The 12,617-nt window shown below is 37.9% G+C and overlaps 1 protein-coding gene across 1 annotated transcript; it reads right to left on the bottom strand.

Moving 5' to 3' along the window:
• Positions 1-3,005: 3,005 nt before the first annotated feature.
• Positions 3,006-12,076, bottom strand: dcn (decorin). The gene is made up of 8 exons (XM_077709824.1): positions 11,844-12,076; positions 7,067-7,320; positions 6,014-6,126; positions 5,237-5,450; positions 5,036-5,149; positions 4,885-4,978; positions 4,295-4,433; positions 3,006-3,626 (listed from the first exon to the last, which is right to left on the bottom strand). Exons 2-8 carry the CDS (start codon positions 7,296-7,298, stop codon positions 3,426-3,428), a joined length of 1,107 nt encoding a protein of 368 aa, XP_077565950.1. The 5' UTR covers positions 7,299-7,320; positions 11,844-12,076; the 3' UTR covers positions 3,006-3,425.
• Positions 12,077-12,617: the final 541 nt, after the last annotated feature.

Below are 12,617 nucleotides of genomic sequence, written 5' to 3'. Positions count from 1 at the left end.
GACGATGTCTGCTAGGGAAGAAGGAGGGAGAGAAGGTTTTTAGGGGGGCTACAGTATAAGGCAATGATGGGGGAGATTTTTTTCTGCAACCTCAGCTTGTAGTGACTGAAAAGATGTTATTAGGATGTATGGGAACAGTCACATTTTTGCATCAGTGGTACAATGTTTGTTTTTGTGTGTGCTGTTTCTGTAAAAAAAAAAAAACACCCTCGTAATAGCAGAGCAGAAAAATGAAAAATGCTCCAATTTTGGAAAGTCAGAGACAGCCAGAAAAGTCTTAAATAACAATGAGCTTGCAATAGCAAGAACTGTTGGCTAAGTAGAAGCAGATCGTGTCCATCTCGAGTTTCATTCAATATTTATTCACCACCACCGCTACATTCTTTTCTCACCACATTTCTGAAGGCTGACAATTGTTTAAATGACAAGGGATAGCGGGTTTAAAAGACTTAACCCTTTGGAGAGAAAAAAAGGGGGAGGCAAGCCAAAGGCCTCCCCCATTTGTCGGTAGACGTTCATCACACTGTCAAAGAAGTTTAGGATCTCGGGGGTGCTTTTGATCGTTTGCATTCTACTCTGTTGCACAAAGAGAAGTTTAGTGTCTTCTCTTAAAAATGTATTTAGTTACACATATGTTCTAAGCATTAGTTTCTATTTGATGGACATTCTCAACATTCTTAGGAAGTATTTTGCATACTATTATTCTCTACTGGAGTAACATGACCAGACTGACACTCTGTCAAAAAAATGATCATATTTATCTTGAAAATATACCCTGTGAAGTACCAGATGGCTTGTTTTGATTGGTCAGAAATCTTGGTTCTTTTCAGAAAAAATTCTATGAGAGTAAAAATCTAACTGCTTATAAAAAAGTTAAAAAAATACATGTCAAAAATACTTGTGACATTCTAATAAAGGCGAAAGTAACATGGTGAAACATGTCAGGTAACAAAACAACCTAAAAGACCATTTTCTGTCATAAACGAATCAGTTAAAACATGGAAAACTGGGCAATGTTGTTTTGATTAGAGCACTTTTATACCCATTTAAACTTATTTAGAATAAATCCCTGCAAAGCAAATGCACTGACGATTTATTTAATCTTGCTTCACTTAACAAATGTTATGCAAAGTGAATGAAACAATCAGCAATCTCAATGAAGGACTCCGATACATACAAGTAGACAAAAAGGCTCCAACTGGAAGTATATGCTTTAACAGGGCTTCCCGCAGGTCTAGGTACACGCAGCATTAGCAAACAGGGATATTCTGGGACGCCTTGGCACCAGCACACTAGATCCTCTAATAAACTCTCAGACAAGAAGCCAGACACCACCTTCTGTCCCTGCCGTGCAGACTCAGCCCTCATCAGGGCACGTGTTGCGTAAAACCCTAAATAGAATCTCCATCAGTGATCACATACTTGATTTGACATGTTCCTAATTGGATTTTGTGTCAGATGGTGTTGTGGTGTCTACAGTATTTTATGCAGTGGTTTGTTGGGGATGCAGGAGAGGGACAGGAACAGGCTGAATAAGTTGGTCAGGAAGGCCAGTTCTGTTCTGGGCTGTCCTTTGGACTCTGTAGAGGAAGTGGGAGAGTGGAGGATGCTGACCATGATGATGTCCATCATGGACAGCACCTCCCATCCCCTGCATGAGTCTGTGGAGTCCCTCCGAAGCTCTTTCAGCAATAGAAATAGCAAATGGCTGTGGGTTAGGATCTACCAAATTCTTATGCATGTGTATATGTATGTATATATGTGCTTATATATATGTATATCTATGTATATATATATATATTCCAGCAACGCTGTTACTTATTGATATATTTATTCATGTATTTATTTTTTAACTTACTTATTAACTATCTATTTATGTCTAAAATACTTTTCCTATTTCTGCATCCTCACCCTCTTGCTACTGTGACAACAAAATTTACCAAATACGGGATGAATAAAGTTATCCAATCCAATAATAGGTTGGAAAAGGCAAGGCCAAGAATCTGAAACACATCTGCTTTAGATCAGGTTACATTTCTTCATTTTACTAATGCATAAACCTCATGCAAGCGTTGATTGACTGTGTCCAAAGCACATGGAAAAAATGAACCCTATTGCCCCACTCACATACACACTGGATTTTCACACATCAACCAAATTCCAGTACAACATGAGCATTAAGATTCCCCTTGCAGCCAATCGCTGAATTGTGAATAATGAGCTGCAGGCAGGCAATTAGGGTTGCAATTAGGTCTGGTGACAGAGAGTTTACTGTTGAAACCAGCTCTCAAAATTATATTCATGAGAGAGAGTTTAATATCTAAGAGGGAGCTCAATATCTAAGTACTGTTTAATATCTAAGTACTGTTTAATATCTAAGTACTGTTTAATATCTAAGTACTGTTTAATATCTAAGTACTGTTTAATATCTAAGTACTGTTTAAATATCTAAGTACTGTTTAATATCTAAGTACTGTTTAAATATTTAAGTACTGTTTAATATCTAAGTACTGTTTAATATCTAAGTACTGTTTATTATCTAAGTACTGGACCAGAATGTGGTCTATTTCTCCAGTCTGGAGTGGCACATTGTCCGTGATGATCTTACCTTGTGGTTTTCCCAGGTAGTGATTGTTGACAGCAACACACGATTTTTGTCATTACAACCATCGCAAAAGCTTTTCATGAGTATTTTTATTCTTTCAGTACACCTTTAGCGGGAGATCCCTCCTCTGGAGATTGAAGAGGAACACCTTTGTTTCAGAGCTACGTTATGTGTGTGTGCCATTTGTATGCCATGAGAGGTTTTTATACAGCTGGAGTGACCAAGTCCGTTCCTTTAGAGCCTTTAGTGGCCCACGAGCCGTAGTTTGCCCATTTCTGGTCTATACGTACAACATTCATGGCAATGGGGGGGTTGCAGCGGGATACCATTCTCTTGAAACAAATGGAAGAACAAACTAAAGAACCAACAGACGCATGCATAGAAATCCTTGGCCATGACATTTAAAACATATATGATTTATTCTAAATTTCGAAAGCAAACTCGATTCTCGCCGGACAGCAAAGAGAAAACGAGTAGTGAGTGTGAGTGAGGAAGCGATGGAAGACACGCTTGCTTGATCTCATCTATAAACAAAAAGGATTACTGTGCCAATACAATGAATGTGAGACTATGCTACAGAACGAATGTGAGAATATATTACGGCTCTACCAACCTGTTTGTTACCAATCAAAGCCGAGCTAAATGACAGTAAAAAAAAAAGAACTTTGGAAAAAAACAATGTGCTTGAGGTCTAAGTCCACCATCAGGAAAGAGTCGGGTTGAAGGCACACACACACACTCATGCGCTCATTTACAAAATACACACTTCCTTAGTGGTTTTGGTGGTAAAAGATGGTGGCTGTTAGGGGATGGAGCTTTTCTACTTCTTCCTGTAGTTGCCCAGTTGGATGGCGGAGCGGTCAAAGACGCATCGGAAAGTGATGGGCTGTACTTCCCAGTAGGGAACGGGATTGCTAAAGAGGCTGATGCCCGAGTACATGGCCTTCTTTGTGTTGAAGCCAGGAGGGCAGAAATCTTCTGTTCCTACTGCACTGATTTTGTTGGCGTGCAGGTAGACCACCTAAAGGAAGGGAGGGAATCAATGCAAATCAAATTTTAAAACATTTATTGTCATTATATACAATTGCGTATGACTAAATTGGTGGTGCTACTTCATAAAGTGTGTTTTCACAGTGAAAACATAAATAAGTAATATGAAAACTTTAAAAAGGGTGCGTCCTTTGTGTGTGTGTTAAATATAGAAATAACACTTGTTACTAACACTGCGGCTTTAAATGCGATGCGTCATATAGTCGTGAAAATATGGTATTTTACCCTAAGAAATGCATTAGGGAACACATACTTTATAAAATACATTCTGGTTGTGATGTCACATGCTAACTGATTCAAAAATTATAATTGTAATAATAATTGCAGCTCATTCTGTGTGGGAGGGGCCAAAGTGGAGAAAGAATAGCAAATTAGGATATAATTTCATTACTAATCCTTTTGGTGGGTTTTTTTTTGTCCAAAATATGATATAATTTGTTTATATGGCTCATACATATATGACATATTTTAAAGTTGCTTATTGTAGCATTTGATAATGACTTCCTATTTAAGGAAAAAGTCCAAAAGGGATGTTGGTTGTCTTTTAAACAAGTATAGTAATGAAATCTACATAACAAAATGAAACGAGATGCTCATTATTGCTTATTAGATGATCATAATCACAAAAACAAGTCTAACCTGGATGTATTTGTGGTCGGGCAGGCCGGCCGGTACACTGGTCAGGGCATTGTTATCCAGGTGGAGCTCTCGGAGGTGGGGGACATTGACCAGAGTGCCATTCTCCACTAGACTGATCTCATTGTGGCTCAAACCCAACCTATGATGAAAGAGTGACATCACCAGTTATTGTATTATCATCATTCTTACTCCACTATTGGAAACATAATGAGAAAATTAGGCCATGGAAAGACGCCCCCTCGCTTTCCCAACCTTAGACTGTGGTATGACAAAATGGAAATTGAAACACAATCTACTGGATTGGTGCTCCATCAATGCTTCCCTTATATTCATTCCAAGTTTTTTCACAGTCTATTTTGTGTCCCACCCAGTCATTTGGACAATTCCACAGCTATTGTTTCCTTTATTAAACCGTATCCAAGGAGATAAAGAGATTAAAAAAGGATTAGAAATCCTAAATTCAGTCTAAATGACTCTGTTATACGAAATACTGATCCACACGACTGACTTATGATATAAATTGTGTTGTAAGACGTAAACATCTTGCATTTAAACATGTGTAACAAAGATAAACAAAATATTTTTAATACTTAGCAAGCTGCTTGAGGCCCTTCATACTTTCAGCAGTGACTTTGGAGATTTTGTTTCCATCCAAGTGAAGTTCAGAGAGTGAACTAGGCAAACCTGTGGAAATAAATATCATTTTGACACTCAGTAAATTAAATTAATCCATAACAGTACCTTTGGGGATTTCCGTAATCTGAGTATCCGCGATACGGATGTAGGAAACTCTCTTGAGGTCGGCAAAGGCACCGGCATCAATCCCAGCGCTCTTCAGGGGGTTGGAACCGAGCTCTGAGACAAGAAATCAATAATTAAATTAATGTGGAATGGGTTCATCCTCCTCAAATTCAAATATAATCTCTGTCTAATTAGATTTACCCATGACGATGATTTGGGACAACCCCTGGAAGGAGACCTTCTTGATCTTGCTAATCTCATTCTCGTGGATACGTAGCTCCTGTAGGCTTTTGGGCAAGTTGGCCGGTATCTCTTTCAGATTGTTTTTGGACAGATAGAGGCGCTGTAGCTTTGTCAATGGGTTGAGAGCCTTAGTATGGATGTTGTTGATTTTGTTGTTCACCAGGATAAGTGCCTACAGGTGGAAGAACATCTGAATTGTCAACTAGTGTTCTGTTTTTAATCATAAAAACACTTGCATTCTAATTGAGATGACATAATCAGAGTTTGTAAATTGAGCCAGACCGCAATGTTTTTGCACTGCCAAAAAAAACAGTGTTCTCACATCATTAAATAAGAAAAATATTGTTTTCTATGGATGGAAGGTTGTTAGTTACCTGCACCATCAGTCTGGAAGTTTGGTCTTAAAAAAGGACAACAATATCTTCCTGAGATTTATCTACAATAATGCGTTTCTGCTATGTTAGTTTAAACTTTTCCATGACATCCTTGTAGCTTATCACTTATTGTAAGTACAACAAGAGTTTCAAGTCCTCTCCTGGTGTTCCTCGCTCGTGTATACAAGACACCATGCTAGGAATGCAACTCATTTTGACTGGAAAACCAGATCACAACATGTGAATAGTTTCAGTGAACCTGGTGACCTTGAGAACCGGGCAACAGACCATTCAACGTGATCCTACATTTATGAAAACCAACAAATCCTTCCTGGAAACTATGAGGTCCAAAGTCTCTTACATGAAGGCCCTTGAGGTTCTTAAAGTCGTTCTCGCGGATCTCAGTGATCTTGTTGTTTTGCAGGTCTAGAAGGGTAGTGTCATCTGGAATGTCCTTGGGAACCTCCTTCAGACCTGGCAACACAATTCAAAAACTCATAAATGACTAAAAAAATGATTCTCAGACTACTAGATTTGCTTGATGATCAGGATTAGAAATTCCTAGACACACAAAATCCAGATAAGGTTCAAAGACCAGTACTTGGAAACAATGTGTTGATAAAACGCTGACATTCCAAAGGTATAAAAAAAAATAAAGATCTGTGTTCTTTGAGGCGCACACATGGCAGGAAATGGAGTTGAAAACAAATTTCCTGGGCGACATACCTGCAAGCTGAGCTCAGTGGTGAAACTGACTCGCAAAACTGACACCTGCTCTAAAAAGGCTAGAGTTCTTTTGAAAGAGAGTCATCTGGTGGTTACAGCATTTTACCATCTGTGGCAACATGCATACATAAAACTCTCTCTCTTAGATATTAAACTCTCATGAATATAATTTTGAGAGCTAGTTACAACAGTAAACTCTCTGCACTTAGACATTAAACAATGCTTGGATATTAAACAGTACTTGGATATTAAACAGTACTTGGATATTAAACAGTACTTGGATATTAAACAGTACTTGGATATTAAACAGTACTTGGATATTAAACAGTACTTGGATATTAAACAGTACTTGGATATTAAACAGTACTTGGATATTAAACAGTACTTGGATATTAAACAGTACTTGGATATTAAACAGTACTTAGATATTAAACTTCTCTCTTAGATATTAAACTTCTCTCTTAGATATTAAACTTCTCTCTTAGATATTAAACTTCTCTCTTAGATATTAAACTTCTCTCTTAGATATTAAACTTCTCTCTTAGATATTAAACTTCTCTCTTAGATATTAAACTCTCTCTCTTAGATATTAGATACTGCCGTTTCAATGCTCGTTATCCCTTACGATGTCATGTTGAGAAACAAATCACTCGAACAGTAGAAAATGTAACCAATGGGATGGTCTTACCGAGGTCAGAGCACTGAACCACCCGCAGATGGCATTGACAGCGGAAAGGGCACTTGGGTCCTTCAGGCACCGGCATTTCGTAATTCGGTTCCATATCCACCTTCTTGGGCTCGTACTCAAGCACTCCGGAGCCGGCCTCGTCCTCCATCATGAAGTCGAGGAATCCAGATTGGCGAAATGGAAGTGCCCAGCAGGCGGTGACCAGGAGCAGAGAAAGACAGACCGATCTCATGGTGTCGCGAGGTGAAGACAGCCTGTAGATAGTTAGACATTGTTTTGAAAAATCACGCTTTATGTTGTCAGAATTGACAGTTTAATGTCTCCCTACATGACATAAACGATTGAAAAGTCATTTGAAAACGAAGTAGATGTTCTATAATTGACTTTTGATGGCCGTTCCTCATTCTCTACTGTTTCCATGTCCACAGTCCAAGCAAAACATAGAACCGTTGACCTTTCAAGGGTGCATGGACCTGCCAATCTTCTTGCTGGGCCATGTGGTCGCTGTGAGATCCGTAATGAAAGGCCACACATGAGCCACATGTGGCCAGCAAAGTGATTCGGCACAACTTCCCGGAAATCGTAAGCGGGATAAGGAAGCCCGGCAGCGTTCTGCACTGGGTGATTAGACCAGATTGTTCCGGTCTTCCCGAATGCTGCGTCATTCACAAAGAAATGAGACAATCTCAGTCCCTAAACACTTCCATTGGTATGCAGTGGATTAGTAATACTTGTATATGGTTAGGAAAAATCCTACAGGTTTGGAGTTGCAGTGCTTTTTAGTATGTTTTTCATTTTGTCTTATGTTATTTGGAACAAAGACTTCTTGTCTGAGCTTCATGAAGTCCAGAGGACATGTTGTTCCACTTTCCTAGCAGGCTGAGTCATCTTGGCTGGGTCAAGATCTTTTATCTCAAAAAAATAAAAAGCACAAATTCAGCAAAAAGGACAACTTTCTCGTCTGCACATGACGAGTTGAGATATCCAATGGGTGGAATGAACCTTCGTTCATTCACTGCCAACACTCCTACTTTGAATGAATTGGACGTCAATGGCAATTGTGTGTTCATTTTAGTTTAGTTTAATATCCAAGTTCTGTTTAATATACAAGTACTGTTTCATATCCAAGTACTGTTTCATATCCAAGTACTGTTTCATATCCAAGTACTGTTTAATATCCAAGTACTGTTTAATATCCAAGTACTGTTTAATATCCAAGTACTGTTTAATATCCAAGTACTGTTTAATATCCAAATACTGTTTAATATCCAAGTACTGTTTAATATCCAAGTACTGTTTAATATCCAAGTACTGTTTAATATCCAAGTACTGTTTAATATCCAAGTACTGTTTAATATCCAAGTAGTTTTTAATATCCAAGTACTGTTGAAACCAGCTCTCAAAATTATATTCATGAGAGTCTAATATCTAAATATCTACGGGTTTTTTAATAGTACTTGCATATTAAACAGTACATGGATATTAAACTCTCTCTTAGATATTAATCTCTCTATCATGAATTTAATTTTGAGAGCTGGTTTCAACAGTACTTAGATATTAAACAGTACTTAGATATTAAACTCTCTCTCTTAGATATTAATATCTCTCTCATGAATATAATTTCGAGAGCTGGTTTCAACAGTAAACTCTCTCTAACCATTTCACCGGTGACCAAAAGACCGGCGACCAAAAGTCTGAGAATTATTGGATGCCATGTTGGTCAAAAGACTTTATTCACCGCATTCTGTCTGACATCTATACAATTTTTTTCAGTTTCTTAAAAGAAGCAAATTAGAAAGACCATGCACGGCTTTACAAGACTATGTCCACTAGCCTGACAGGATTACAATCTCACGAAGAATCCACTAAAAGCAGGACGAATTTATGTCAAAACGTGCTGCGACATGTCCACACATCTTTCTAGCCTCTTTCCCCCAAAAAACACCAAGTTTTTGTTTTCAATCTCTTTAAGAAAGCAAGAGAGTATTTTTGCAGAATGTTTGCTGATCATTTTTCATGGCATTCCTTTTTCAACAGACTTCTAATATTTCCCAGCTGTGGCTTTGTGTGTGTGTATATGTGTGTGTATATGTGTGTGGGTATGTGTGTGTGTGTGTGTGTGTGTGTGTGTGTGTGTGTGTGTGTGTGTGTGTGTGTGTGTGTGTGTGTGTCAGGTACTGGAGGGACTTACCAAAGGGAGGATTTAACTGTTTTTTAAACATGCTTTTTGCTTGAGTCATCATGAATTTTGAAATAAGCAAGTATTCTAATGAACAAGGAGAGGGCTGACTCACAATTATTAAATCCCCCTTACAAAAACAGCAACTCTATTCATCCTCGCTTTAAGACAAGGGTAGGAAACCTATGGCTCGGGAGCCACATGTGGCTTTTTTGATGGGTGCTTGTGGCTCTCCGTTAAACTGTGAGCTAAAATCTGCTTTAAATCTTCCAGTTTTTAATGAAACCTTTCTGCATCCCATTGATTAGCATCAGTGTAACAATTTTGTCAATATAATTCTGGTACTTTTTCTACTTTAAAAGCATTGAAATGACTAAAAATGCACATGTTTTCATGTATTTTTACTTCTAGTAAGTTCTGAATATGGCTCTCAATGAATAACAATTAAAAATATCAATTGTTTATGGCTCTCTCTGTCAAAAAGGTTCAAGACATTTGTATTAAAGGGATAATACTGCAATTTCTAGTATAAATATCTGTTACAAAGTACACATATGACCAGTAACTGATACTTTATAATATAATACATAAAAAAAAAAATTGTGCTCAAAGTTTAAACCACATTTTTTCATGAGACTGAAGTACCCAATGCATAAAGTACATATTAATGATTTTTATTGCTTTTTCAATCAATATTATGGTTGATTTATAGCATTGGGTCACTGTGTTTTTTGTTGTTGTTTCTGTTCTGAATTTTGCAACCTTACTGGAAAATAACTCTGTGTTCTTTATTTACAGTGACTAAGCACGATCAAATAATCTTTTGAGGACGTAGCTGAAACTTCGTCAAAGTCCCATCCCCAATTTTATGAAGACACCCCCACCACCACCACCACAACACCCCAACACCCCCAAACGTGGCACCAGCACTTTTAATGAATCCCAGACAGCAAAAACACCTCAGGTTTGTCAATTTTTCCTCCAAAAATTCAATTTTTTGTCACTTTCCTAGCTTCCAATCAACCTTATTGACAACATTTTAAGGCAGACCATACTATCCCTACGCCACAGTACATTTTAAAACACGTGTACTCCTTCCCCTCCACGTTATCCTAACACCCCTTCCACGTGGTTTTACTGAAGACAACTTTTCTGGAAAAGCTCCCAATTTTAGATTTGTGGGTTATCAGGCAATTTCACTAGAGAACATGTACAAACACTTAAGAGCCAATGAATGAGATTCTCCCATAAAAGACAATAGACTCAAAGTTTATAGCTTTTTTTTGTATGTTTGACCATGTTTTAGCCACCGCCCAACACTCTTCCCCACTGTTTTGGTCCTGTTTGATCCTCCTAACCAGAAAAATATGTGCAACTTGCATTGTTTTGGCTAAAATTTTGCATATCAAATGGAAAGAAAAGCATTCACAATGTCTTTTTCATTGATGGCTGCTGCTTCAAATTTTAAACATCTGCTTGGCTCTACAGTGATTGTCCTTCCAGCCCAGATTTTCCTCACTTTTGTCTTTGTTTTTTCTTCCTCTGCATCTGAGTCCCATTAGGTTTTTTTTGTTTTTTTTTGTTGCTGCTGGCAAAAAAAGGATGTAATGAGTTAGCAAAAACCTCCTCTGATGGTTTAGAACAACCTTTTTTGACGAAGACAGCCATAAACAATTCATATTTTCTAATGTTATTTCTTAAGAGCCAAAGTCAAAATACATATGAATAGATGCCTATGTTTTTTTAGTAATTTCACCACTTTTAAAGTGGAAAAAACTACTTTTGGCATTCTTATACACTCCCTAATAAATGAAAATATGCATTCCAGAAGAGTCTAATGCAAAAAAAAATGAAGATTAAAGCAGCTGTAGATGTAGTATCTGCTTTCCATATTTTAGCTTGGTTTCCATATTTTTGCTCACAATTTTAGCCAAATCCATCCATGAAAAGAGCCACATGTGGCTCTTGAGCCATAGATTCCCCTACCCCTTGGTTTAGACGTTGATTTTTTTTCATCTCATGTTCAAAGTTTCTGAACTGCAATTTGGCTCCTGCTGGAAAGCATTTTTTAAACAGATACGGGTTTTTTTCTGCTAAAAAAACAAGTCATTACGAATATTAATGGTGTGAATCATCAAATAGAAATGCTGTTGTTTTTTTCCTACTAAACAGGGCAAAGTCAAATATTTTCCTAATGCTAATAGTCTTGAATCCAGTACTTTCTATGGAAATATATAGAAAAAACGCAATTTTTTTAGCTGCCACGAAGGAATGCGGGAGGTTCCGCATCGACTTTGTCCAAACAATCAATCGGCCAAGTGTCAAAACAGTGCACTTGGCTTGGTGGAAATTTGCTGGCTTGGATGAACAAAAGGACCAAAAAGGGGGGCAATCTGCAGGCCAGCATCAACAGGCACCCACCACACCCCCTTTTACCCGTCAAAAAGGAAGCCTGACTAGAATTCCAAGTGGGAAAATTAAAAAAAAACTTCAAAAAGGAACATACATGACTTGTAAAAACATTCCCCTTTACTTTCCGAATACTCCATTAAACAATTCCCATCATTTTGCCCTAAAAAGTGGATGAAAAGGACTAACCTGTTTCTTGTGGAATCAGAAGACAATATATGTTGAACTCCCCGCAAAACCCCCCAAAAAATCCAGCCAAATTTTGCTTTCTCGGGGGAATGAGCTGCGGACAGCGGCTGCTCGGCCCGTCGGGGTAATTGGACTCGGGGAGCGTTCTATGGCGGAGATCAAGCAGGTGTGCTCTGTCACAACAAGGGGAGGAGAGAGAAAAAGAGAGACAGAGAGAGAGAGAGAAGGACTAAAAGAGAGAGAAGAGAAAGTCAGGGGAAGGGTGGGTGAGAACCCCAAACAATCGGTAGAGGCGGCAGCATGAAAACAGCTGGAAAGAGGAGAAGAAGAAGAAGGAGGAGGAGGAGGAGGAGGAATAAGAGAGTGGACATCTGGTAATGATAGGGATGGCTTGAAAACTCCTTTACTTCATTCTCATTAACACACTCCTGCTTAATTTGCTCCTGTTATTACCACCTACTGTACTTTTGGGACTATTTTTTTTCAGTACAAACCAATGCTGGTTACTTATACAAGGCTTAAATATACAAATGCACTTATATAAATCTTCAATATACTTGTATAGGGCTTAAAGATTAATTATAATACAAAATATAGCACTGAATTAACTTTAATTTGAACAATTTGAAGTTATGAACACTTTCAATTTATGAACACTTTCAACTTATGAAGACTTTCAACTTATGAGCACTTTCAACTTATGAACACTTTCAACTTATATATATTGTAATATATTGTAAAACATGCATTAAAGTATTAGGGACCAGCAGGCAA

This window comes from Stigmatopora nigra, chromosome 23, assembly GCF_051989575.1.
Source record: "Stigmatopora nigra isolate UIUO_SnigA chromosome 23, RoL_Snig_1.1, whole genome shotgun sequence".
In the NCBI taxonomy this organism is placed as follows: Eukaryota; Metazoa; Chordata; class Actinopteri; order Syngnathiformes; family Syngnathidae; genus Stigmatopora; species Stigmatopora nigra.
Note: the sequence above shows the minus strand (reverse complement) of the source record. Positions and strands in the feature narration are given on the sequence as shown.